Below are 27,011 nucleotides of genomic sequence, written 5' to 3' on the forward strand. Positions count from 1 at the left end.
AGATTTGTGTTATTGCGCAACATAACGAAAACGGGAATGTCATTTTTATGAGCGCCATCTGTGAGCAAGATAAAGAAATTTTCAACTTGCTCTCGTAACCCTGAATCCCCGCACCAGGAAAGAATGCGGGCTTCTGGTTGTGTGTTTGTGAACAGTCGGCGTCGCACCTAGACAGCGCTCGAGCCTACTGATTCGGGCAACCGCCGTCGGAGCGCTGCCGGCAGCTGTGAGAAGCCGACGCTGGCAGTGGGTTGTCAGCTGACGCGCAGCGAGGTCGGAAATGCCTGGAGGTCGGCTGCCGTGTCAGCGCAGGACGCTACGTGTGGTGGGGCTGACTTGTCTGGGTGCCACTATCGCAGTTGTGTTCGCGCTCTCCATCTCCCTTGGGCGCACGGAGAAGCAATCCTACAGTTCGTTGAAACTCGTGTCTATTGTGAGTACCTATGTTACTCAACACGCACTCGGATATTCGCTTGAAGTAATCAAAATGAATCATAGTCTTAAGTGACTGAAAGTTTCTACAGGTGTACATAACTGCATGCTTAACGATATTCATAATCAGACGTCTTGCACAAGCGTGTACAAATTCCTCTCGCATTCACAGGGCTCAAACATGCTTGCACAAACATCAGTTCGTATGTGAAATGCGTCTAACTCACCTGGGGAGGCCACGACATTCGGATATGTAGTTTACTTCAAACTTAGTATACTTTTAGAAGTCCATCAGGGCAACTTAATTTGCAAGTAGCAACGTGTGCTACTTACGCGACTTCGAGAAAAGCGCAAGAGAAATTTCACGCGTCAGTGATGTACCTACCGGTGCGTTGCGTCCCTGAACACGAGATGGCAGCTGTCATGTGCTCAGCGTTAAGCTCCGTTACTGGGGTCGCTGGATCGAGTCTGCTCGTGGTTTTTTTATTTATATTTATTTCAGTACTAGTCACATTATTTCGTACACAGCGCAACTGAAAGAAAACATGATGTAGAGACGTGTATCTGCGGGAACGTTTATTGATTTTCCAACGTTATTTGGCTATTTCCTAACTTTTCTTACCACAACAAAAATTATATTTATAATAATCGACAAGTAAATGACCCAACCCATAATGTTTTCCTGAAAACGTATGCCTGTCGCGATTTCCGAACTCCTTTGTACCTGCAATCGGGAAAGGTAGTGAGGACTGCTTTACAGCTGAACATTTCGATCCGCAGACACAGGTTTCAAGGAGGAGAGAGAGGCTTGGAAAGCCAAAGTCACACATCGATACATAAAGGTGTACGTGACTTTGTTCAATAATACAACGCTTTACAATATGCCAGACCGTGAAGATAATGTAAGATTAATCGGCGGATGTGCTTTCGACATTACAAGGTGCAGCACAATATTTTTCATACAAACCCGGAAAACAAATTAAAACGGCATCTACTGCATCGAATGGAATGTAATTACCCCGCACACACAAGAAATCTTCAGAGCTTCCAAGGGGAAACAAAGCTCATTGACACTTTGTAAAACTTCTTCCTTCCGATAATTTGGATGCAAACCATGAGTAAGGCAACATTTTCGTAAATATAGGTGCCGGAAACTGGCGATGTACGACTGAATATATTGTAATAGCATCTTCACGAGAAACAATTTTTCGTTCGTTGTCAATCAACTATCAACAAGTTTTAAGGCGCTTGATAAAGTTTTTAACTTGCCAATAGGAATAAAAGTAGCATAATACTTGTTATGATAATAAAAAGTAGTCAACAGCGAAATAACATTGAAAATTCAATAAAAGTTCAAGCAAATATGTGTCTTTTCATCATAGCACCTTTCAAATGTAATATGTACGAAATAATATGACTAGTGTTGGAGAAAAATATAAATTTAAAAAACCGTTAGCGGGACTCGATTCAGCGATCCACCGGTTCATGAACTTGAACGCTTACCACATAACCGCCGTCATAGTGTGCTTAGGGTCACAATGCCTCGGTACTTCTCTTGCGATTTTCTTGAAATCGCCTAAGTAGTACGCCATACTGCTTGCACATTATTTTGTCCTAATCGTCTATAAAAGTATACAAAGTCTGAAGTAAATCCATGATCTAACGCATGGCGTCCCCTTGCTAGCTGATGTGCTCGCGTGACTGGTGCAAGTTAGCGAATTATTTTACAAAGAGATGGAATTTTCCGCACTGTGCTGGTTTCATTGATGGAAAACAAGCAGAGAAGAGTTTCTGCAGCTACAGACGGCTCATTTGATTTTCAGTACAAACATTAGATGGGTAGATTACATAACTAATGAGGAGGTACTGAATAGAATTGGGGAGAAGAGGAGCTTGTGGCACAACTTGACTAGAAGAAGGGATCGGTTGGTAGGATATGTTCTGAGACATCGAGGAATCACCAATTTAGTATTGGAGGGCAGCGTGGAGGGTAAAAATCGTAGAGGGAGACCAAGAGATGAATACGCTAAGCAGATTCAGAAGGATGTAGGCTGCAGTAGGTACTGGGAGATGAAGAAGCTTGCACAGGATAGAGTAGCATGGAGAGCTGCATCAAACCAGTCTCAGGACTGAAGACAACAAAAACAACAACAAACAACATACTCTGAGACTGGTTCTACATGTCACAGCAGACTTAAATTATACATTTTTCGTGTTCGATCTGATGTTCTGTCGCACAAATGGCAGAATATTGTAACTAAGGCGTGTTCACTTTCGTCGGGCTGGCCTCCGTGGCAGAGCGGTTCTAGGCGCTTCAGTCCGAACCCGCGCTGCTGCTACGGTCGCAGGTTCGAATCCTGCCTCGGGCATGCATGTGTGTGATGTCCTTAGGTTAGTTAGGTTTAAGTAGTTCTAAGTCTACGGGACTGATGACAGATGTAAAGTCCCATAGTGCTTAGAGCCATTTGAACCATTTTTCACTTCTCGTCGTTTCCTGAGCAGCGGACAGCGTGCGGCGCAAGACATGTAACAAACAGCATACCTGAGTATTACACTGTCGACGGTATCGTCGCCGCTTCTACTGTACAAAGTGGAAGGTCATAGGACAGCGAGCGACTTGAATGTAATTGCTTTATTTGTTGAATAAGAAGAGTGAAAATCGCCAGTGCCTAGTCAGTGTGTCCGCAGGACATACAGGAAAAACAGCTGCTGTCGAATATCGAGAAGTTTTGAAAGCACTTTCATTTATTGGAGAGGGAAGTAACAATTGCATTCTTAAGTTATTGCAACGCAAACAGTATGAAACACGGCGTAACTGGATAAACAGTTCGTGCAATGCATTTTAATTGCTTCAGTCCAAGATAAGGTCTGACAGGTTTTCTGTAATAACTTTAATATTAATCGCTATTACTTGTGGCTTTAACATTGAGAAAATAGGGAATGAGGGAATACTTCAAAGAAGTTACAGACGTAGATGAAAATAATAATTGACTGGATTGTGGCAAGAAATAGTGTAATGTAAGTGGTATTAATGGCAAATCAAGGAGAGGGATTGATGGGGAAAAATGCCATATTTCTTTCAGCGTGTAAACACTCTTAATAGCAACGTCTGGGTTAAAAAGACTATGTTATGCGACGGGTAGTGCATAATTTACCTATTCTTTCTGTAATTATTTTGAAGTATTTTTCTCAGCTGTATTCGTATAGGTATTTAAGGAATTTTCATGCCATAACATGTTGACATTTATCTTCATCACAAAGTTTTTCTCATCTCGGGAGGGGGCTTTCGAGCTGGTGTAGGTATATTTTAAGATTTATGTAGACGTCGAGTAGAAATAGAGTTGCCATCATTGCTTGTAGCAGTCTTCGCTGCTTTGAAAGGCGCAACGAAGGTAACAAACTCCAGCGCTTCCTTTGTCATCTGCTTTCACACTACCGTAGACAGCTTCCAGTAGGGAATTAGATTCTATGAATGATTTGTATTTCTTTTTCTCACACTTCTTCATTTATACATAACTGTCCCTGGGTTGTTTAACTCCTCCTTTCGGAACCATTGTAAAGTCTAGGATTTTGCCCCCCCCCCCCCCAAAAAAAAGGAAACTCCCGCCGTGGGTTCGCCTCCCTCCTCTCCCCCCAGGGCTGGCATTGAGATCACCAGCTAAATCGATATGTTACTATTACGGAACTTTACCTCTGGAAAGATTCCACTTGTTGAAACTTGGACCTTTGCCTTTCGCCGGCAAGTGCTCTACCATCTGAGCTACCCAAGCACGAGTCACGCCCCGCTCTCACAGCTTTACTTCTGCCGGTACCTCATCTCCTACCCTGTTGATAAATATGTTGAAAAATTCATGAACTGCTTTATAAATAGCGACAAGTTCCTGGGCGACAAAAAATCGTGCATTAACAAAATAAAATCAGAATAAGTAAAATGAAACTGCGTATGAAAGTTTTATACAAACAAATAAAGGAAAATACCTTTAACTATAATAGTGTTGTTGTAACGAACTCCAAATATTCTTCAAAACCTACCTCACTTACTTCTCATTGTTCTAAATTAGTTGCAGGCCTTCTAGGCACCTCTTGCTCACACAGAAAGCTAAACAAATGAAGATACCACTGCATTGATTTGTACACCTGACACGCAGCAGTCCGTAATTTATAATTGCTTTCCACGTTATATTCTTTCCCTACGATAATTTGATCTCGGGGAATTTATCCTCTCAATTACTACATCTTTCTCTACTGCAGGATAAACTGCTTTATATCTAACAGGAAGATTATACGCAGCATCTCTTTTCTCTTTGTCATAACGCGTCTTCTATTTGATTTTCCACAGGAAAGGCTAATTTTCATAACCACGAATAAAATCTTCTTGAAATTCGATGTTGATATGTGTCAGATCGCTCGACATAACAGCTAAGAAAACAAATCTACTACTGACGCGTGCTTGAACAAGCCTCCCTATTCTTGGTGCACACACTTGCATACGTGCACAAGCTTACATTATAGAACATCGACAAAGCTGAGTATACAGTCCTGATACTTGCGCAAATTTATCGCACTCACGCGCAGGCATCCTTGTGTAAAACGCTTGCGCATGGGTGCCTGTCAAGCATACAGTTACGTGTGTGGCCATCTTAGTAGTGACTTGATTGACGCTCCACATTGTGTCATCTGCAAACGCAGATGTACACACGCGTACCACATTTTTGCACGCTGTTACCTAATCTATTTCAGATTATATTCCTTCCTTTCCTAGTGTTTGGCGTCGTTGGCTACAAACTTGGTGGCTCTTGGTTCAATTCCAGGTGATAAAATCGGTTTTTTTTCTGGGTGAGTGTCTTTCGTTTACAACTGACACCAAACTCAGAGCTCTAAAGTATGTTTCAATAACCTGAATTTCAGAACAATGTTTTGTTAAAAAAAATTTCATTGTGTCCTGTAAGTTTTCAAAGATCGTAACTTGTGATTTTTATGGAGGTTGGATGGGGACGGGGAAGATGTGTGGATGAAGAGATGTGGGCTCCGGCTCCTAAAATTTAAGAAATTAGGCACTGATCCACGTTAAATTATCTAAAGATGGGGGATTAATACTACAGATTTGAAAACTATTAATATCGACACTCTCGCAGAGGGGGTACATATTTACTGCATTTTATAACTGCCACATACGCGTAGACTATGCGTTACAACATGAATAAGCTTAAAAATTTGCCCAAGGGTTGTGAAACGTGTTAAATCAGTTTGATTTCGTTAAAAAAAGTCCGGACATGGCTCATAAATTCGTTTTTTGGTCAACATACCACTAACGCGGCATTCATGTTGCACAAAGCTATATCATAGTTCATTCCTCATGCAAAATAAGCCGAACTAGATCGTTTGAAATTCCTGTAGCGCAGCTATTCCAAATACCTTTAATTGTTGAGACCGGATTGGTGCACTTTGATATCTCCAACATACATTGCTTTTTATAGAACCCGCCCTCCCCCCCTCATTTGGGTCCTCATAAAGACAACTGCGGCCACGTTTGAATTCGTAGCTATTTTAATGGAGGACCCATGCCCTAGAAGCCTACGCCACGTTTTGGTGTACTGTGTGACTGTGAAGACTTAGTGTAGTGTTAATCGACCCCAGAAAAGGAATGAAACAAGATCGAAATGAAAGAGAAACAGTCGAAGTATGCATAGCTGTTCAGCACAGTTCGATGTGGCTTCCATTTGTTGCCCTGCACACATCTAAACGATATTCTAGTTTCCAGAATGAAATTTTCACTCTACAGTGGAGTGTGCGCTGATACGGAACTTCCTGGCAGATTAACACTGTGTGCCGGTTCCTGGAGTCGAACTCGGGACCTTTACCTTTCGCGGGCAAGTGCTCTACCGACTGAGCTGCCCAAGCATGACTCACGACCCGTCCTCACAGCTTTAATTCCGCCAGTAACTCGTCTCCTACCTTCTGCAAGTTTCGCAGGAGAACTTCTGTGAAGTTTGGAATGTAGGAGACGAGATACTGGCGGAATTAAAGCTGTGAGGACGGGTCGTGAGTCGTGCTTGGATAGCTCAGTCGGTAGAGCACTTGCCCGCTAAAGGCAAAGGTCCCGGCACACAGTGTTAATCTGCCAGGAAGTTTCGATATTCTAGTTCTTCCCACTCACGTGCAAGGACGTCTGGTGTAAAAGAGTGAACAGCGTCTGCGATTCTGTTTTAAATGATCAATGTCATTGATATGTTCACTTCACACACGTTGGTGCAAATAACCCCAAAAGTAAAAGTTTTACGGTGTTAGGTCCAGGGATCGTGGTGGCCATGACTTCAAACCACCCCTTTCTATCTTCCGCTGGGGAAATTTTGTATCTAGGAACTCACGAACAATGGTGGTGTAGTGTGGAGGAGCGCTGTATTATTGGAAGATGACACCTTCTGGGAACTGTGGCAGTCTAAGCAATTGCAAATGCAAGACAGTTGTCTGACGTCACAGTCTGCTCCGCAAATAAAACTGGACATATAATTTTATCACGCATCAGGACACACCACAAGTTCACCTTAGGGGTCTTACGTTCGTACTCAGTGTAGACACTAGGATTTTCAGAAGCCCATATTCTGATGTTATAGCGATGAACAGAACGACAAACATTAAATGTATCGCCGGCCGGTGTGGCCGTGCGGTTCTAGGCGCTTCAGTTTGGAACCGCGTGACCGCTACGGTCATAGGTTCGAATCCTGCCTCGGGCATGGATGTGTGTGATGTCCTTAGGTTAGTTAGGTTTAAGTAGTTCTAAGTTCTAGGGGACTGATGACCACAGATGTTAAGTCCCATAGTGCTCAGAGCCATTTGAGCCATTAAATGTAGCCTCATTTCCTAAGCAGAATCTTCTTCATAAATGGATCATCGCAGTCAATCTCGTTAAGCATATCTGTAACAACCTCGAGTCGTTTGGGTCTATCAGTCGATTCGATAGCGTGCAGGTGTAGTATTTTTTAGGTCTAATTCTTGAGCACAGGCACGCACTGATTTTTTGGGGCTCCTTATGTAGTTATCCCACATAGCTCTTGCAGAGTCGTCACTTACTGGAGGCCTACCAGAACGGGATTGTCCAACAAACAGACGGTATCCTTTAACTGCTTATCCCAACCATTAATGTTACTTCAATGTGGTGGCTCTTCGTTGTACACGCGACAACATTCACGTTGAACATTGGTTACGGATTCGAATTTACCAAGCTACAGAACATAATGAACGTTCCTGTGTACCGCCCACATATCGACTGACGTGGCCTGATATGCTGTTGTCAAACGATTCATTGTGATGCATCATTTTCGCACGCATACCATTGAACAGCATTGTACAGAAACTTTTTGCGGTACTGTCCAATGCAGGGCAAATTTCAAACTTTCGTTTCGTTTCTGTTAGCTACAGCAACAGTTCATTTCTACACCATGACTCTAGGGACGCACTGTATTTCTGTTCTCGATAAATCCTTCAACGCAATGATTGATTTTTTGGCCGAAATCTGCTCCAGAGTATAGAGTATCCACTGGAACAAAACTTGCACGACTATTTTAAAACAATTCTGCTGACTGAATTCACACTTGACTTGAAAGATTCCTGAATACGTAACAGCACACCAAGAACGTAATTTGTAGCATCAGCATCGTCTCCTCTGTGCCAGGCGGAGAAATTTTTACCTTGCCCTCGAAATGAAGCGGAGGCTGCAAAACATTCGGTTTCCGGATTTTTAGAATGGTTTCTAAAGAGCGGATTTGGTGGAAAAATAGGCAATACATATTTTCGCGCAACTTTTTGCTTCCTTATTTTGGGGGAAATAAATGGCTCTAAGCACTATGGGACTTTACATCTGTGGTCATCAGTCCCCTAGAACTTAGAACTACTTAAACCTAACTAACCTATGGACATCACACACATCCACGCCCGAGGCAGGATTCGAACCTGCGACCGTAGCGGTCATTCGGTTCCAGACTGAAGCGTCTAGAACCGCACCGCCACATCGACCGGCTTTGGGGCAATACTCGCACAATAAATTTGAAATTTATGTTTCGATATTCCTCATACTGTTCACTAATTATCAAATGTGTACTACGACCGTATCAAGTGATAACGAACTGTTTCTGGCTTAGATTGCGAATGAGAAGTTGTCACAACTATGCCTGAAAATTTTAAGCAATCTCTTTATTGAAATAACAGTAATATTGTTTATAGTTCGAAGCACCAGAATAGCTGCAGGTAATCTCTGGACAATATTTCTATGAATTTTTGTTTTTCAAATAGTAACAACTGCATTTAAAAAAGTGGCACTGTGTCCACCGTTTCTGCTACCATACCTTGACTTTATAAAATTAAATTGAAGAGGCCGGATGTGGCTGAAGCTTATTGATAATTATGATCATAGTCATGACTTTTATGACTGGTATCGGCAGGCAAAAAGTCATTTTCAGATCTATTTCACTTTTAGTTACATTTTTAACTTATCAACGCAGCTGTATGAATGTATGATGTCGACAGTTTGCAGCTGCGGAATGACTCAGTATATACAGGGTGTATCATAATTAATGCCGCAGACGCATACAGTTGAAAGTACACGATACTAGAAACAAAAAAGGCTCAGTAAACATAGGGTCGAAAATGCATACCTTAAGAGCTACGAACAAGTTCTCCTCTTCGATACTGTGAAGAGAATCTCTTCTACTGCAAGCTCTTTGCTTTCCATATTTTGGGAAGTGATAATATGGACCAAACAAGGAAAAAAGTCCATTAAACATGTGCTCTAAAATGCATACCTTTAGAGCTATGATCAGTTGTCCATTAGAAGAGTTGCATTCCAAAGTACCAAAGATGAACAAGTGCTCATAACTTTTAAGGAATGCATTTTAGAGCACATGTTTACTGGACATTTTTTCTTGTTTTGATCCATATTATCACTTCCCAAAATATGGAAAAAGCAAAGAGCTTGCAGTAGATGAGATTCTCTTCGCAGAATCGAAGAAGAAAAATTGCTCGTAGCTCTTAAGGTATGCATTTTCGACCCTATGTTTACTAAGACTTTTTTGCTTCTAGTATCGTGTACTTTCAACTGTATGCATTTACGCCATTAATTATTATACACCTTGTATATGACAAACATGAAAAGGAACCTGCAAGCGATTAACATTCGAAACTGGCCGTAAAACGTGATAAATGTGGTTAAGACCTCATGTTTAATTACAAAAAATGGTGGCTAGTTGGTTGATTCGGGGAAGGGGGCCAAACAGCGAGGTCATCGGATTAGGAAAGGATTGTGAAGGAAGTCAGCCGTGTCCGTGTAAAGGAACCATCCCATCATTTGCCTGAAACGATTTAGCGAAATCAAGGAAAACCTAAATCAGAATGACCGGACGCGGATTTGAAACGTCGTCCTCCCGAGTGCGAGTCCAGTGTGCCAACTCGTTCGGTCAAGAAAATGACCGCTGTCTCTCTCGATCAGACATATGCCGATCTTGATCCTAGGGACTTTTCTATGTTCTTCTTTCTTCGGTTGAAAGCTACTTATTTTTGTGTGCCACCATTTGCGTGTCATTTTTCAAATTCAGTCTCTTTGGCAAAGTGAATACTCTGATACAGTGTGGGCAGAGGTAGGGAACACTTTGTATATGCATGACCTGTGGTAGCTGTCGTACACACAAATGATATATATAACGTTAGTATAGCTGAAAGATCCAAAATAGTAGCTAAATCTTGCATGTCCAGAAAAAAATTGTTTAGATTTGGATTTCAAACAAGTGTTGACTGGAATAATGGTATTCACATCACCAGACCTATGCGAAAAAATTTTCGAGTCATATTTACATATTTCATAAAATTTCTTTGAAGCTGTACAAATAGACATGAGAGAAAACTTGTATTTTGTAGAAAGGAACTGACACAGATATCGTCTGCCTGTTTTGTCAGATATGCAAGTCTGGGGAAAATTTTATGTCTTCTCTCAACGTACATAGTTTTAAAAATTTAATAACGTGTGTGTGTTTCGCATCTTTAGCAATACACTGCCGCTATATCCAACAACCGCCTCTTGTTCTGTCACCTTTCATGTCGCCGTGCTCTACAGATCCTAGGAAAATGCAGATTGAAATAAATTTTTTGGCCTTTATTATTAAACAGAAACCTAACACATCATCTGCATTAATAATCGTCCATTTTGATATACAGTTCCCTGAATGAAAGCAAAATTTTTCGCCATCACCAAATTAACTTCCATCTGTTTGCATAAGAGAGCAATGTTAAAGTCAGAAGGTATTTATCTCGCTGTACCCATTTTCAGGGCGAATAAAAGCCACAGCGAAGAACAAAAATAAGTTGCTCGCAGTATTACGAACAGAAACGGTACCAGTTTCTAGCAGGTAAAGAAAGCCACGCACAGCTCCCAGAGGGCCATCTACACACGCTCTTAAAAGTTCTATTCACACAGGAGGAAATGGTTTAGATAGCAGCTGACAATTACATAAAGCTAATATGAACGTCAAAGGAAAACACGAGGCTTCCACCTTCTGAATGTGCATGACATAAACGCTGTTCGTTCTTAAGTACAATGGTCACTACTACGACTTTTCAGTACAACTTTAATTATTTCAGTGTTTCACAATAGTTGTGAGTAGAGTTGCGCTCTACTAAAACTACGATTCGGTAGTTTTGCTACAGCGTGTAAATGACGTAGTAAATGGTGAGATTACTGGTAGCATTCGTAGTGAAAAAAACAAATTCAATATTAAGACAGGAACTGGGAGCCGACGACTTTTTATTTTTTTGGTTGTTTGTTTTCCGCATAATTAGAACCGCACATCATTCACTGTTAGCCCATTGTGTATTTTATATCCTTACAGAATATAAATTGCATTTTATAAATAATAAAAATTAGTTGAGATGTGTAACCAAAGCCTGAAGCTGTGCAGCCAACATTAGATAACTGTCGTGCATTTTCTTCTTAAAGACAATTCTCAGCTGCATTCTGAAGGGGCAATAAAGATGCTCCTGCATCGTTTTCAATTGGAAATGTTTGATTATCCGCAATACAGCCCGTAAATGTCTCCCTCTGGGTTTCATCTCTGCTCACATGAACTGCTGGCTGTTTTTGTTATCATCACTCTGTAGCTAGAGCCCTCCACGTTAGTCAGTGCTGTGCAAGCCTCTTCGTCTCTGGGTAACTAATGCAACGTACACAAATTTCAAATTGTTTGCTGTACCCAGGCCTTGGTCTCGCACTGCATACTCCCCTCCATTACCAACTTGATGATTGCTTCAATTTGTTTGGTGCCACACGCCACACGCCCGAGGGAGGACTCGAACTTCCGACGGAGGGAGCCGCGCTAACCGTGGCAAGGCGCCGTAGACCGCACAGCTACGCCGCGCGGCATGGTTCCTTGAAGTCTCGGGATGTATCCCGTCAACCGATCTCTCCTCTTAGTCAAATTACGCCATAAATTTCTTTCCTCACAAATTAGATTTGGTACCTCTTGATTAGTTACCCGAACTACTCATTAGCATTCTTCGCCAGCTTCCTATTTCAGAAGCTTTTATTCCCTTCTTCATGTGCTGTTTATCGTACACGTTTCGCTTCCGTAAAATGTTGCCAACTTCAAATTATCTCAAAAAATAGTTTCTAATACATTTGTGTTAGATATTAAATATTTCTCTCTTTCAGAAATTATCATCTTCCTGTAGCCAGTCTGCCTTTGATATCTTTTCTACTTTGGCCATCGTCAGTCACATTACTCCACAAACAGTGAAACTCGTTTACTGCTTACGTTTTCTCGTTTCCTAACTAAATTCCTTGGGCATAACATGAGTTAATTTGCTTACATTTTACTGCCCTTGTTTTATTTCTGCTGATGTTTATCTTGTAACCTCTTTTTTTTAAGATAGAACCCATTCCATTCAACTGATCTCGCAAGTCCTTTGCCCTGTTTGACAGGATTGCAATGTCATCGACAAACTTTGTATTATTTATATTGACGAGCCAAAACAATATGACCAGCTGCTTAATACCTTGTTTGTTCGTCTCTGGAGCGAAATGCATCACTGATTCTGCGTATCACGGATCCGACAGTTTGTTGGTAGGCTTGTGGAGGTATGTGACATTATACGTCTACGTACAGGTCACGTAATTCGTGTAAATAACGGACCGTTGATTTGCGTACGCGGTGATGGCACCCGATAGCGACCCAAATGGGTTGCATAGAATTTATATCAGACAAATTTGGTCGCCGAGACATCAACGTAAGTTCACTGTAGAACTCCTCGAACCACTGTATCACGGCTCTGGCTCCGAGACACGGACAATTATACTGCTGAAAGATGACATCGCCGTCGGGGAAGACATCAAGCGAGAGGAGATGCAGGTGGTTCGCAGCTGTCAGCATGTCTATTACTATCACAGGTCCCATAGAAGAGCAAGAGAATATCTCCCATAGCATATTACTGCTCCCACCAGCCTGCGTCCGTGGCGCGCTGCGTGTTTCGAGCCGCCGTTCGCCTCGATGACAGCGTTTACGGAGACTATCATCGACCTACTGTAGCAAAAATGTAATTCACCCGAAGAGCCGAGACGTTTCCATTGATCGACGGTCGAATCCTGATAGTCCCGTGCCCACTGTAATCGTAACTGACGAGGTCATTGTGTCAACATGTGAACACGTAGGGATGATCTTCTGCGGGTTTTCATGTTCAACAACGTACGATGAACGGCGTGCTCCACCATTGCGTTCTTTCGGAAGAGATGCCGCAGAATACCATCTATCCTACTTTACAAAGCAGACAAGCCTCCGAATCCCACGTTCTGTGAAGCGTCGAGGACGTCCAACCAGTTAGTACCTAGTGGTAGTTTCACTGTCCTCCTGCCTCGTCCTGTAGATGCTCACGACAGTAGCGCGTTAGCATTCGACCAACTCCGCCGTTTGCGAGATACTTGTTCACAGGCTTTGCATAATAATAATAATAATAATAATAATAATAATAATAATAATAATAATAATGTGTCCTTCGACGAAGTCGCTTATCTCAGTGGTTTTCCCCATTTGCAGCCCATATATTCGCGTGGTGATCCCCATCCGTCTCCATTGCGCTTACATACTTTTCATAGCGCGTCACGTGCCCACACCGTCACTACGCAGGCCCCACCTCGCGGTAGGCAGTGGTCATTGTGTTTTGGCTGATTAGTGCATTTCTTAGTTGCCGTATGTCCGTGGTCGAAGAAATTTTTAGGTTCCTGAAGTTTTGTCCAGAGCTGCGCTGGACATCTTCAGAGGTGATCCTGGCGATAGGAAGTCTTGCCGTTTCATCACACTCCGTCGACGATACCTTGTAAGCGGGGACATCTTCATTCGTATCACTGTTAGACGTCTTCATTTCCTCCTTCATAGACATGCAGTCGGCGAGACTCAGTGTTGCCAAGAGCACCTCCGAAGACGTGCAGCGCAGCTCTGGAAGAAACTTCTGGAACCGAAATTTTTCTTCGATCACGGAATTACAGCCCGGAAGACTCATCAGCAACTATAACATCCGGTCGTGAAAGCATTCACTATTTATTTCTTCTTCCTGTCAACAGCTCGTAATCTTGAGGTTAGCGTCGCTGATCCTTGATCGCGGGATTCAGGGTTCGATTCCCGTCCAGGTCAGGGATTTTCTCCGCTCGCGCGCGCGCGCGCGCGCGCGCGCGCGTGTGTGTGTGTGTGTGTGTGTGTGTGTGATTACATCACCACCAAGGCGCAACTCACCGAACTGACGTCAAGTAAAGACTTACACTGGGCGGCCGACAATCCCAGATGGGACTCCTAGCCAAAAATGCCATACGTACATATCATTTCATTTCTTTTCCCCGAAATCTATTCCAGATTTCTCTTGGATTTCATTTACTGCTAACTAAATGCACAAAGTGAATAACATTGGCGATAAGTGACAATAATTCCGCCTCCCCCCCTTCTCATTAACTGCTTCCCTTACGTATCCTTTTCATCGTAACTGCAGTTTGGTTTCTGTTAAAGCTGTAGATAACCTTTCGCTACCTGCAGTCCATTACATGCTAAATAATCCATACAGCCTAGCGAGGTGTCCATTTCTCGCAGAGAGAGAAATAACATATCCCTTGGAGAATTAATTTTCATGATTTGAAACTTCCTGACGTATTAAAATGGCGTGCTGTTCCGGGAAGTAAAGCTGTGAGGGTGGTTCTCGGTCGGGCCTGGATATTTCAGTCGGTAGAGCACTTGCCTGCGAAAGACAAACGAAGATTTAAAATGTGAGCGTTCCAAGTGCCAAATCTCACATCTGTCAGGAGAATCAAAAAACAATCACCTGTTTTTGTACATCACTTATCTAAAGACTTGAGGGGGTATTCTGATACCATAGAATTATTTACTTTGATCACCTCATCACTGAAATAAATGAGGCGAATTCGAAACTAATGTATGCAGAATGTTCCAAGTGCTGTACCAGGGAACAGACCGGATCTAACAAGGGAAATTCCACATCGTACACCCCTAAGATTTAGTGGTACGAGGACCCAGTAGACAGCCCGTCAAAAACTGAACACAGATTAAGCATGAAAACAGGAAGTAGGTGTACTGAACTATGAAAAAAAAGCAAAATACAAACAATGAACGGTCCAAGCACAAGAAGTGCAACATGAGCAGTGTGTAAGAGCTACGGAGTCGTGGCTAAGTGGTCACGGTCTTGGACTCCAAAGTGCACAAGCCGTGTTCAAAGCTCTCTCGTGCCAATTTTTTTCTTTTTCCTTTTTTTTCGCTATATTCAAATTTGTGGCTGTGTCATGCTGTAACGTCCGTTTGCAACAGCAAGATGTAATGGAGGGACCTATAATAAAAGTTCATTCTGAGCAACTACTCTATTAGCTATCGAATGGGAACCCTCAAACGTTTGATGGCAAGGCGACAAGTCACCCAAATCCTCCACCGGAAAACATGTCTGATGTGTCATGCACGACATTAGTGACAGTACAGGTGTCATATGATAGGGAACTCTCACCTATGCACCTAATTTGTACGCTTGGTGAGTGAGATATGCCTCCTTTTCTGTTTTAGGTGTTTATATGAATGTGTATGGGCACCCACCAGGGTAGCTGAGAGCGCTAATGCGCTGCTTCCTGGACTCGGGTAGGCGCGCCGGCCCCGGACCTAACCCGCCCGGCGGATTAACGACGAGGGCCGGTATCCCAGCCAGCCTGGATGTGGTTTTTAGGCGGTTTTTCACATCCCACTAGGTGAATACCGTGCTGGTCCCCACCTTCCACCTCAGTTACACGACTCGCAGACATTTGAAAGCGGTCGCACTATTTTATGGCTTACACTCGACGCAGACAGCTGGGGTACACAAATTCCCTCCTGCAGGGTTTCCAGGTGGTGACAGAAAGGGCATCCGGCCACACTCTGACACTAACATCGTAAAATCCGTAGTAACAAGGCTGACCCCACGTAGGAGCAGGACAAAGGCCCAAAGAAAATGATGATATGAATGTGAATAGGATCATTCCCAAGAAAACGATGAAAACATAGTAGTCTGTCAGATGAACTTCAACACATGAATGTAACGGTTCCACAACCACAGAGTTTCTCTGTGCTCTGTCAAAACATATATTTTTAACGTTTTTGAAAATTCGTTCCGTTTTGGAAGCTTTGACTCTCGAATTCCTTTATTGTAGCATAGTCACACGCATGTACTTGTTATTTTCATTTCTGTGAGACGACTATGTGGTATTCTGCCTGCTCTAACTATTCATCACATTTACTTACGACAGTAATGTGTTCTTACCACATGACTCGTATCCTACAACCAATGTATAGTGTGACAACTGTCAAGACTACATAAAGAGAACAAACATTTCAATCACCGGACAGACAGTTCATAGTGTTGCGAAAAAAAGAAATTAAAAAATGCACAGGCAAGTTTTGAACCCAGCTTCACTGCTTTGCAGCCCATCACCGTGATCACCTAGCCACGACGCCGTGGCTGTTCTACCTCGATCGGTGTTGCACTCGTTGAGCTTGGACCGTTCAGTTTCTATTTTGCTTTTTTTTCACAGTTCGGTATACATCCTTCCTGTTTTCGTGCTTGATCTGTGTTCAGTTTTTGACGGGCTATCCTCTGGGCCATGTTACAATAGACCTGAGGGGGCTGCAATGGGGAGTTTCCCTTCTAAGTACCAATAAGGAAAGCCCTGTTCAGTCCTAGGATTGATAACCGTCACTGTTTCACCTCTGGCAGTGTTTGTCGATGTAAAAAATTCCGAGTTACGCCTGCCACGTTAAACTGTAGGTCCCGTTATAACTGGCTGTTTAAGTTATTTCAGAGGTCGGATGTAGGCAACGACGTACCACCTCCAACAGGACCATGCCTAGTGAAGAACTGTGGTGTTAGAAACAATTCGGATTGATCAATACTGTACAGTTTTAGACATAAAAACTGACCGCCGGCCGGCCGCCACAGAGACAAAGTCCGAGTCGTTGACCTAAGGTGGCCAATAAAACTGACCGCCCCTAACAACTCTAAGTCCGGCCATCTGCACAATCTGGCAACACTGTAAGATGCGGAAGTGTTAGGATGAAGTGTTGTCTACTTCCGAGATGGTATGGATGGAGTGAGCCCGTGGTCTTGCGGTAATCGTTGTGCATTCTAAACTTAAAGTCGCATGTTCGCGTGCAACTGTGTTTTTTTTTTTGTTTTTTTTCGGTCTAACGTTATGAGTCTGATTGAACATCGAAGACAATTTGCTTAACATTCTACTCACCCGCAATAACAAGTATTCCAGAAACAATTCCGCAGGACAGCTCGTGGCTGCGTCGCGATCATAACAGCTTACGCTCGGGCGTTTCCTCGCGCTGCAGCGGCTACCGGCCACCGGCCAGACGCCACCCGCCGCCTGAAATCCGGCGCCGCCCATGTGAAGGCGGCGCCACGCTGTCAGTGTATGTATCAACTGTCATTTTCGAGCTTGAAGTTCTAGTTATCATCTTGCAGTTAAGCATTGGATTTTGCATACTTCAAAATCGTGAACTACAGTTAAGCATTGTAAAATTGAGTCGCAATTGGAAAAAGGTGTAACATCTGCAACACAACATTTACTTTGATATAACAGAGGGGTGAATGTAGAGGAGGCAGCTACAAAGATTTGAACTGTGTTTGGAGCGAGTGCTTTTGGGAAAAATACACCAGAAAAAGATATTGTTGTTTCAACAAAGATCGTTCTGGCATGAATGATTTTCCACATTAAGGAAGTCTCGACTACTGATATATGTGACAGATTACCATTTTACCATCATCGACATTTGCATTCAACAGCCAAAGTTCAGACGTCTGGTGTAGGAGTACTGCATGCTCTAATTCGAAACAACAAAAATCAACGGAGTGACTATTATTGAACGTCATCAGATCGCTCATTGAGCATTCCTATGCAGTACTGTTACTGGTGACGTGTTATGATGCCTTTATCGTTAACTTCCTAAGAAGGAATGAAAGGCTGAGCTCCACCAAAATACGTAGACTAGAGCAAAGAGTAGTGTGAACATACTATTTTACATCTGGTAGCTCCAAAAGTGTGTCTTGGGCTACGAATTCTGCCCCAAGGGGTGTGTGCAACACAGCTGGAATTTGTTGTCAACAACTGAGACACCTTTGGGTCGCAGTGTATGAAAGTAGAGCAACAAAACTACATCACCTGTGCTTCTGCATGATAACTCACTCTGTTGATTTGAGAAACAAAACTATCCCGGAGATTGATAGGAAAGTCGTGTTTCAGGCACTTGTATTGATAGGGAAGTCCTCTCTCAAGCACTTGTCCCTCTCGTCATATGTTCGTAAAATATCACCTTTCCTGCTCTTGATCCATCAACCGTCAAGGCAATTCATTTCTAGACGAAAATACTCTTAAAACTACTATGGATTAATGACATCGTTAAAACACGTAGGTTTCTACAGGCATAGAATTTGTAAACAACTGTAGCATTGTCAGATTGTTTTAGATATCGTGAAAGAAAATTCAGCTGCTGATTAATTTCTCTTTGATGATTACTGTTGCGATTAGTAAACTAATGGAAAATGCAAATAAAATATTCACTGTACTAATACAAATTAAATTCAGCTTATTACAGAAACATCACGACGGCAGTCTATTTTAATAAAGGATTAAGTGTCTGTAAGACGATTGATCCTATTTTAACACCAATTAGTAGGATATTACCGACTTTTGACTTCGAAAAGATCTGTATTTACTTCATTTCCTGTATCATTCGCAAGTATTATGAAAATGTGGCATTTCATAGATAAAATTATGTATTCACAACAACAAAAAATATGACGGCAGAAAACAAAAGTGGCATTACGAAATTGGCAGTACCGTAAGGTTTTCGCTCTGACACTAAGGGTTACTGAAAGTACCAAGACGAATTTTGCTCGAGCGTTATCTTACGATACCCTTATTGAGTTTGTATCTGTCTGCTTGTAGCTCTACTACAAAAGAATTAAAAATCTGGCTTTCAGCTAGTCTAGAAAGGCGAACGAAAGCCAAGCATGTTACCTGGGAACTGGTTTTTTCCTAAAGTGGGAAGACACCCTTTTGTGGTTGAATTGTTGGCAAATTTCAGTCAGACGTGTGCCGTTGGTCTAAGCGTTTCGGTATGTTGAATTTGTACAAATGATTTTTCTACAGGTTTTTTCTCTGTTCCGAATAGATCGTTGGTCTCCCATTAGTATTTTCACGTCATCTTGGTGAATTTTGCTCATAGTATTTTCGAGCGTGTTCCAGAATTTTTCGACATTTTTGGTGTTTTTCTTATTTTCGATGTTGGTGGGGGCATGTGCATTGATGAGTGTATATTTTTTACTGCGGCTCTGAATGAGCATAGTCATAAGTCGATTGTTGATGGGTGTCATTTCTTTGACAAAACTGATGATAGATCTGTGTTCGTGAAATGCCATGCCCAAGATTCGTACGCCTTTCGCTACTTTTTGTTGCATTTTGCTCTTGAAGATGCAATGGTTTCCGTAATGCAAGGTTTCACTGTCAGTTAGTCGTGGTTCTTGAAGAGCAATGATGAGAATTTTTTGTCGGTCGATTTTTATGTGGGATTATTAAGTTTTCGTATTTGGATCAATGCATCGATGTTTAGTTATAAAAAAAAAAATTCTTATTTTTGTAAAATCTTATGGGACTTAACTGCTAAGGTCATCAGTCCCTAAGCTTACACACTGCGTAACCTAAATTATCCTAAGGACAAACACACACACACACACACACACACACACACACACACACACACACACACACCCATGCCCGAGGGAGGACTCGAACCTCCGCCGGGACCAGCCGAACAGTCCATGACTGCTGCGCCTGAGACCGCTCGGCTAATCCCGCGCGGCGTTTAGTTTTCAAATGTATGTCTTCTGCTTGTAGGGAAATTTACACGAGATCTTCAACATACTCTGCCGTGCTAACCTGGACTCCCCAGAATCCGAAATTCCAACTACCGCCTGTCGTCAGCCGGGTTGTGTACCACCTGGGGTCAAGTTGACTTTGCTTGCACAGTTCATGTTTGACTGTTTTTCACTGATTTGGCCTGGGTGATTCCAGGACCGGACAGGACCAGATGGTGTTGAAGCCTCTGGTTTAAAATGGTTCAAATTGGTCTGAGCACTATGGGACTCAACTGCTGTGGTCATTAGTCCCCTAGAACTTAGAACTACTTAAACCTAACTAACCTAAGGACATCACACACATCCATGCCCAAGGCAGGATTCGAACCTGCGACCGTAGCAGTCGCACGGTTCCGGACTGCGCGCCTAGAACCGCGAGACCACCGCCAAACCTCTGGAAGCAAATATTTTCAGCCGAGCTCATTGAGCTAACAGACGGTGACCAGAGTAGCGGTGATTTTTCACTCAGACGTGCGTGGGTTTTGGGTTCAACGGATTGAGTAGCCGTTCAGGATTGTGTTAGTATTTGGTTCACCCCAAGTATTTGATTTCCTCGGTACCACCCATATGGGGTAGGTTTCCCCTATTGGCCCCACGGAATTATTATTATTATTATTATTATTATTATTATTATTACTGTCATTATGTCATCAGTAAATCCGATATGGTGCATCTTCCCACCACTGAAATAGATGTGCATTGTTCGATTCAGTATTTCCATCACATAAATATGGGTTATATTTACGTTACATTGCTGCTAGTAGACATATTTCTCACTCTTTCTTAGGCAGTAGCTACCTGTTACTCCATCATAGGAATTTATGTGCGCAGAATTGTTGCAATACAGAATTTCAAATTATCCGATTTCGGTAATTTCATTTCGATACCAGATCGTTCTAATCGGATTCAGCCAGTCAGGCTTATTGTGGATATCCGAATACGACTCTCATCATATGATAGACTGGGTAAACCACATTCTTAATCAGACAGTTGAATCCCGATCACTTATTTACGACAGGGCCTGAATTCGTAAACACTGTGGAAAATAATAATACAATGTGCTTAGTACTAATATGTTATTTAAATATAAATATATGAACGAACGAGATAAGTTTATTTACAGGAGCAGAGCCCCATCCATCATAGCAGAGCAGTGCGAGATTGGTTTCAGGGCGAAGAGAGGATAAAGCTGTTGCCGTTTGTTCCACGACCACCGAACATCAACCAGATAGAGAATATGTGGGCAAAGGTAACAAGGTCATTGCCATGTGGACCTACAAATGCAAGCGACCTTTGGACGAATATAGAAAACGTATAGTGGGAAATAAACCATCACGCTACACTGTCGACGACTTAATGAAATCAATGCCCCTACGCCTTCGAGAAATCTTATGTAATGATCGTGGGTGGGTTGGTTACTAAAAGTATACTCGTCCACAAAACGCATGTGGACAATTATCTGATAGTCGGTCAAGCTTTGTTTTGTCGCAGCTCTTTAGATACAAGTCCATTTACTTTCAGTCTCGTCCCTACAATTCTTGCAATGCAAGGTAATTGAAAAATCTCATCCACTCGACACCAACTGAGGAATTGACTGGTGCATGTGTTGTTCAACACACAGTAGTTGTCACCCTCACTGGAATCAATGACTGTTTGTGTGTGTGTGTGGGGGGGGGTTTCATGTTCACGCACAATCTGTATCAATACTATTAACATTAGAGAGACAACCAACAATAAATATTGCATCAAACTGAATTTTTATCCAACCCACGACCTGCATATTACGTTAAGTGTATTCCATAGTGTAGTTAGCAGAGACAGTGCGCTCTTGTTGTCGAGGCTCGCGGCAAGTGCAGCGATTAGCAGTGCCCAATGCCGCCGCGATTTGTTTACGTTGGCTGAGCGTGGACACTGCAGCAGACGCTTCCCCATAAACAGAAAGAAATCACCTTGGCTCTGACTGCAGTGAGCGGATATCACTGCCTGCGTGTTCTTATAGTAACCAACGTGAGACTCTACTCACAGGTGCCATGGAGCAATTGAAACGGGTATCATGTCATTAGTCATCAGAATATTAACCAGTGATGAAATGTCCACTCTATTTGAATCCAAAGAAAATAGGAACCTTCTCACAAAGGAATGTGAGGTGATATCAAAATTTATCCAACATACAAAAATTAACTTCAGGGCTTTCATGTATGCAGTAGCAGCACACAAGGAAATATTATGTCTTGGAAGCGTATATTTCATTTCCTCTTCTCATATTAACGCCCTTGTTTTAGTATGAAGTGAGAAAATAAACACGAAAAATTAAAGTTCCTGAGAAGCATATCAGTCATTTCCTCTTCTCATATCATAACTTTGGTTTAGTATGGAGTAAAAAAATAAACAGTTTAAGGTTGTAAAGCATAATACGACACCAGATTCTTATCGTAGGCGCTATCGGAAACGCAAAAAGCAGGGAGAGCTGTCCATTCTTTTGTCCAACAGTCTGTCTCCTTTCATGCATTACTGCCGCTAGGAGATTCTTATTTAAGGACTTGTGGGCATCAAGTTCTTCAGCAGAACAAGCCTTATGTTGTTGTGATAATTACGGTATGGAAAAAATGCAACAAAGACGATTTCCCCTAAGGCAGTGGGGATATCTGCAAATGTCTGTATTCAGCAATGACTGCCAGCTGCCACAACACTTCACAGAATCCATGCGGCAGGCAACACAACTGAGCGTGCACTTCAGACTTCATTCAGTAAGACGTCAGGAGATGGATGGAAACGTCAAATTAACGTCGCTTTCCGAGTCGTATTCAATCCAGAATGAGGTGGTATTAAGGCAGTTGAGCGTTCTAGCAATTACACTTTTATAATTCCCACATGAGTATTCCGATAGCCAAAATAACCCGTTATTGTGAAACTATCGGGAACTGCATTAATATCAAACTGCAAGAACTTGAGACAATACGTGGACTCTTCTCTCCGCTGGGTGACCTATTACTGTTATTTAGGATTCTCTCCGTCCTAGGCGTAATGCAAATGGAACTTCAGAGGCGCTTTCCGCTATTCTAGACAAACATCAGCAACTTGTAATCACTGCGAGTTACAACTGCGTGATGATATGGCTCAGGTTGTCAGTAGTTGTGGTGGTGTTATGCTGTCAAACTGCTTACAGTAACGTTAATGGTGGCACACATAATTTAGCGCTGACTACCTACTTAAGTAAAGATAGTGTTGTGGCGCCGTCGCTTCTCTTTATTTGGCCTCAGCTTGAGTAATCCGATTTAACGAATATAGTACTCCATTCGCGGGCTGCTAATGATACAGTATGACTACAGAGATCATCTTGCGGGTATTACATTAATTCTGCAATGAACTGCTTAACAAATATTACCTTCAGCTATGCAGCTGGAATGACTCATTACACAGGTACTGTATGTTGCACTTGGTTAAGGGATCAGTTCGCTGCAACTCTGCTTCTACTGTTCGTAAATACTTGTATACTTCATAAATGATTCAAATGGCTCTGAGCACTATGGGACTTAACTTCTGAGGTCATCAGTCCACTAGAACTTAGAACTGCTTAAACCTAACTAACCTAATGACATCAGACACATCCATGCCCGAGACAGGATTCTAACCTGCGACCGCGCGGTTGCAGACTGTAGCGCCTAGAACCGCTCGACCACCCCGGCCGGCATACTTGTTTACTGACCATTCGTTATTTGACTAAATATGAACTACTATCTGATTCGCATATATATGACATGGGTTAGCGCCGGCACAAAGCAATGACTAAAGGTTGGATGCCGTTGAAGTCCCGTTACACTGATGGCAAGACAAATGTTTGCAAATCACCTCTATTGCCTCAAAAAACAATTGCATCTTAAATATCGAAGGACCGACGTCCACACTGTCACAGCGCATTGAAATACAGCTAAGACGGCAGATGAATATTTGTGACCGACTGGGCTTCGAACCTGGACCTCCCGCTTACTAGACAGACATGCTGATCGCTGCACTATTATTTTTTAAAAAACGTTTGAGAAGACTTTCAGCACCAGGTAGGCGGAGGCAAAGAGGGCAGGGGTCGAAGAGCCGAGGCCTGGCCTCAATGCCTCCCCCATACCTGTCACTGAGCAGCTGCATTATTCCCATGTATTTCATGTTTGCACCCATATATACCTTTAAATTGTGGAACAAAACTGAAGTAGTAATTAAGGGAAAATAAATTACAGGTTGCCGCCCCCAACGGCGTGCGTTCCTTGTAGAACATATCTTATAACAGTGAAAAGGGTGACGGAAAAATACATAACAAACGTTCATTCAGAAATATATTCACAATTTAAGTTATTTTGCACTGGATGCATATGAGGTCTGTAAGGAAGCCATATATTTTTTAACAAATGAAAAAAATTTCGGAGCCGGAGGGGTTTTGCCAAATTAGAACAGTTCTGATTTTAGAACCAACGTAAAAGAATATTCCAGGAATAAAAAAAAGTGGAAGAATAGTATTCTGCTTCTAATAAAAAAAACTGTCCACCTCTTCGAGTCTCTCAGCTAACCAGTGCGCACCTGTTGCACTATTGTAAGAACCGAGATGCAGTATTTTAGATTTAAAATTTTGTAAATTTGCTGTAAGAACTGTTGAGACCAACCTGCTTAGGTCATCGGTCCCTAAGCTTACACACTACTTATTCTAACTTAAGCTAACTTACGCTATGGACAACACACACACCCATGCCGGAGGGAGGACTCGAACCTCCGACAGTGGGCACTGTCAGGACACAGCAGCCAACCTCTTCAGCACCTATCTACACACGCTCCTCGTCAGATGCGAATTCCCATCTTTGCCGCATACCACATACGCGGTACTGCCAAATTCATAATGCCACGTTTTTGTTTTCTGCCGACATATTTTTTGTTGTTGTGAATACGTAATTTTATCTATGAACTGCAACATTTGCATAATACTTGTGAAGCAAATCATGTGAAGTAACACTTCACCAACTTGTTGGGAAGGTGGAAGAAGCACTACCCTTTCTGGATGCTCTCTGTATCTTCCTGGAAGTCGAGTAATACGACCTTCGAGTAAATGGTTAGAGATGAAAAACCTAGTGGTGAATGAACTCATAGATGAGCTGAATGCGGGAGACTACTCTTGAAAAGAATAAGTAGACGATCTATTCACAGTAAGACTTAGAAAATTTGCTAGTACTTTTAAACCTATGTGCACTGAACATTGTGAAAAAGTATTTAAAGACGAGCCCCACGAAAACTGGTGTAGTATTATTTATGGGGAAGCATGTCCAGCACACATACTGAAAAATTATGTTTGTCGATGAAACTTCAGAGAGGGTTGTAGTGTATCTAGAGGTAGCCCTGGATGGAAAACTATAATGAACACCTCATATAAAGAATATTTTAGACTGCGAAAGATAATCTTATAAGAACTAGAAACTGCTGTAGGGTAAACTGGGGTCTAAACCCAGTACGTACTGGATATACATCCCTGCAAAGAGACCAATGATAATTTATTGGCCTATAATATGAGAAAAGTCGAACAGAAGGTGGCTGCTAGGGAGTCTGGCAAAGTGCAGAGACTGGCCTGCTTTCACAAACAGATGGAATTAGCAGGACATCCACTCTTGGAATGGATATTATGCTAGACATGCCCGCCTTACACCTGTGGCTTAAAATGGAGGCAGCGGCAGGGACATAATGTGGTGTCTCCGCCAGACACCACACTTGCTAGGTGGTAGCCTTTAAATCGGCCGCGGTCCGGTAGTATACGTCGGACCCGCGTGTCGCCATTATCAGTGATTGCAGACGGAGCGTCGCCACACGGCAGGTCTAGTCTAGAGAGACTCACTAGCACTCGCCCCAGTTGTACAGCCGACTTTGCTAGGAAAGGTTCACTGACAAATATGCTCTCATTTGCCGAGACGATAGTTAGCATAGCCTTCAGCTACGTCATTTGCTACGACCTAGCAAGGTGCCATTATCAATAGATATTTAACTTGTGATGCCTGTACCGTCAGACCGATGTACACCACTTATGGATTAAAGTTAAGTATTCTACCAGTTACCTCCTGTTTTGCTAGTCTTATTTCCCTGACCTGTTCTAGACCTCGCGCCAGCCTGCGTGAGCTTAAAAGCGTGCATTTCGGCCTCCTCTAGCAAGACGGTGTTGGCTCTTCTGCCAACACTTCACATAAAGGCAAAAAATTGGAAATAAGTGGATATAGTTAGAATATACGGAATCCCAAATCAGTAAGGCGATGGCTGGGGAAATGCCGACTAACTACACAATAACTTCTAGGTGTTTCAATAAACTTTGCCATGTAACAGTTGGAAGCAGGGAGCAGTGGAAAAACTAACCACAACACCGTGCAGGAGACATAATATAGTGGTTTACTGACAGGTCGAAAACAAATGAAAGTACTAGGTCTGGTGTACAGCCTAGAATCTCTTTAGGGAAGATGGCCACAGTATTACACGTTTTTTTTTATTCTGTCAGCATGTGCACGGAGGAAAATTAGAGTAGACCCTACAAAAATCGCAGCATCTATCTTTATTCAGACAGCCAAGCAGCTCTGAAATCTGTATCAGCCCCTGCAACTAGATCAAAGGTCGTTGCAGAATGCCATGAAGCATTTTCTTTCGGAAATGTCCGAAAGAACAGACACCACACATATATCCGTATACAGGGTGTTTCAGGAGGAATAGTAGATATTTTAGCAGGTGGTAGTACAGACGAAAAGAATTCCATATAAATGCGTCCACTTTTTATTGAATACAGAGATACAGCTGTTAGTACGTAACGCTAACAAACTCAAAGCAAAGGCAAATGAGGACATACAAAGTTGACTTTCAAAAATTCACCAACCAACTTCAATGCACATTTGACTTCTCTTCATAACACCACGTGTAGCTCTACTCAGGTCGTCTTTGCGTTCTTTTATGAGGGCTGCACTATTCATAACCCGAACGATCAAATCGGCTCTTGGGTTTACTTTTTATTTGTAGACTTCGCCTTTAACCATCCCCGCAGGCAAACATCCAAATAGATAAGGTCCGAGGACCTTGAAGGCCAAGAAAAGTGCCCATATCTAATG

The 27,011-nt window shown here is 42.5% G+C and overlaps 1 protein-coding gene across 2 annotated transcripts in view; it reads left to right on the forward strand.

Moving 5' to 3' along the window:
- The first annotated feature begins 235 nt into the window (after positions 1-235).
- LOC124722007 (lysosomal acid phosphatase-like) overlaps positions 236-27,011 on the forward strand; it is a 180,917-nt gene continuing 154,141 nt past the window's right edge. For both annotated transcript variants that reach the window (XM_047247179.1, XM_047247180.1), the window contains exon 1: positions 236-433. In XM_047247179.1, the coding sequence (XP_047103135.1) occupies positions 281-433 (153 nt within the window). In that variant the 5' untranslated portion in view covers positions 236-280. The remainder of the gene's footprint in view (positions 434-27,011) is intronic.

Source organism: Schistocerca piceifrons, chromosome X (genome assembly GCF_021461385.2).
Source record: "Schistocerca piceifrons isolate TAMUIC-IGC-003096 chromosome X, iqSchPice1.1, whole genome shotgun sequence".
NCBI lineage: Eukaryota > Metazoa > Arthropoda > Insecta > Orthoptera > Acrididae > Schistocerca > Schistocerca piceifrons.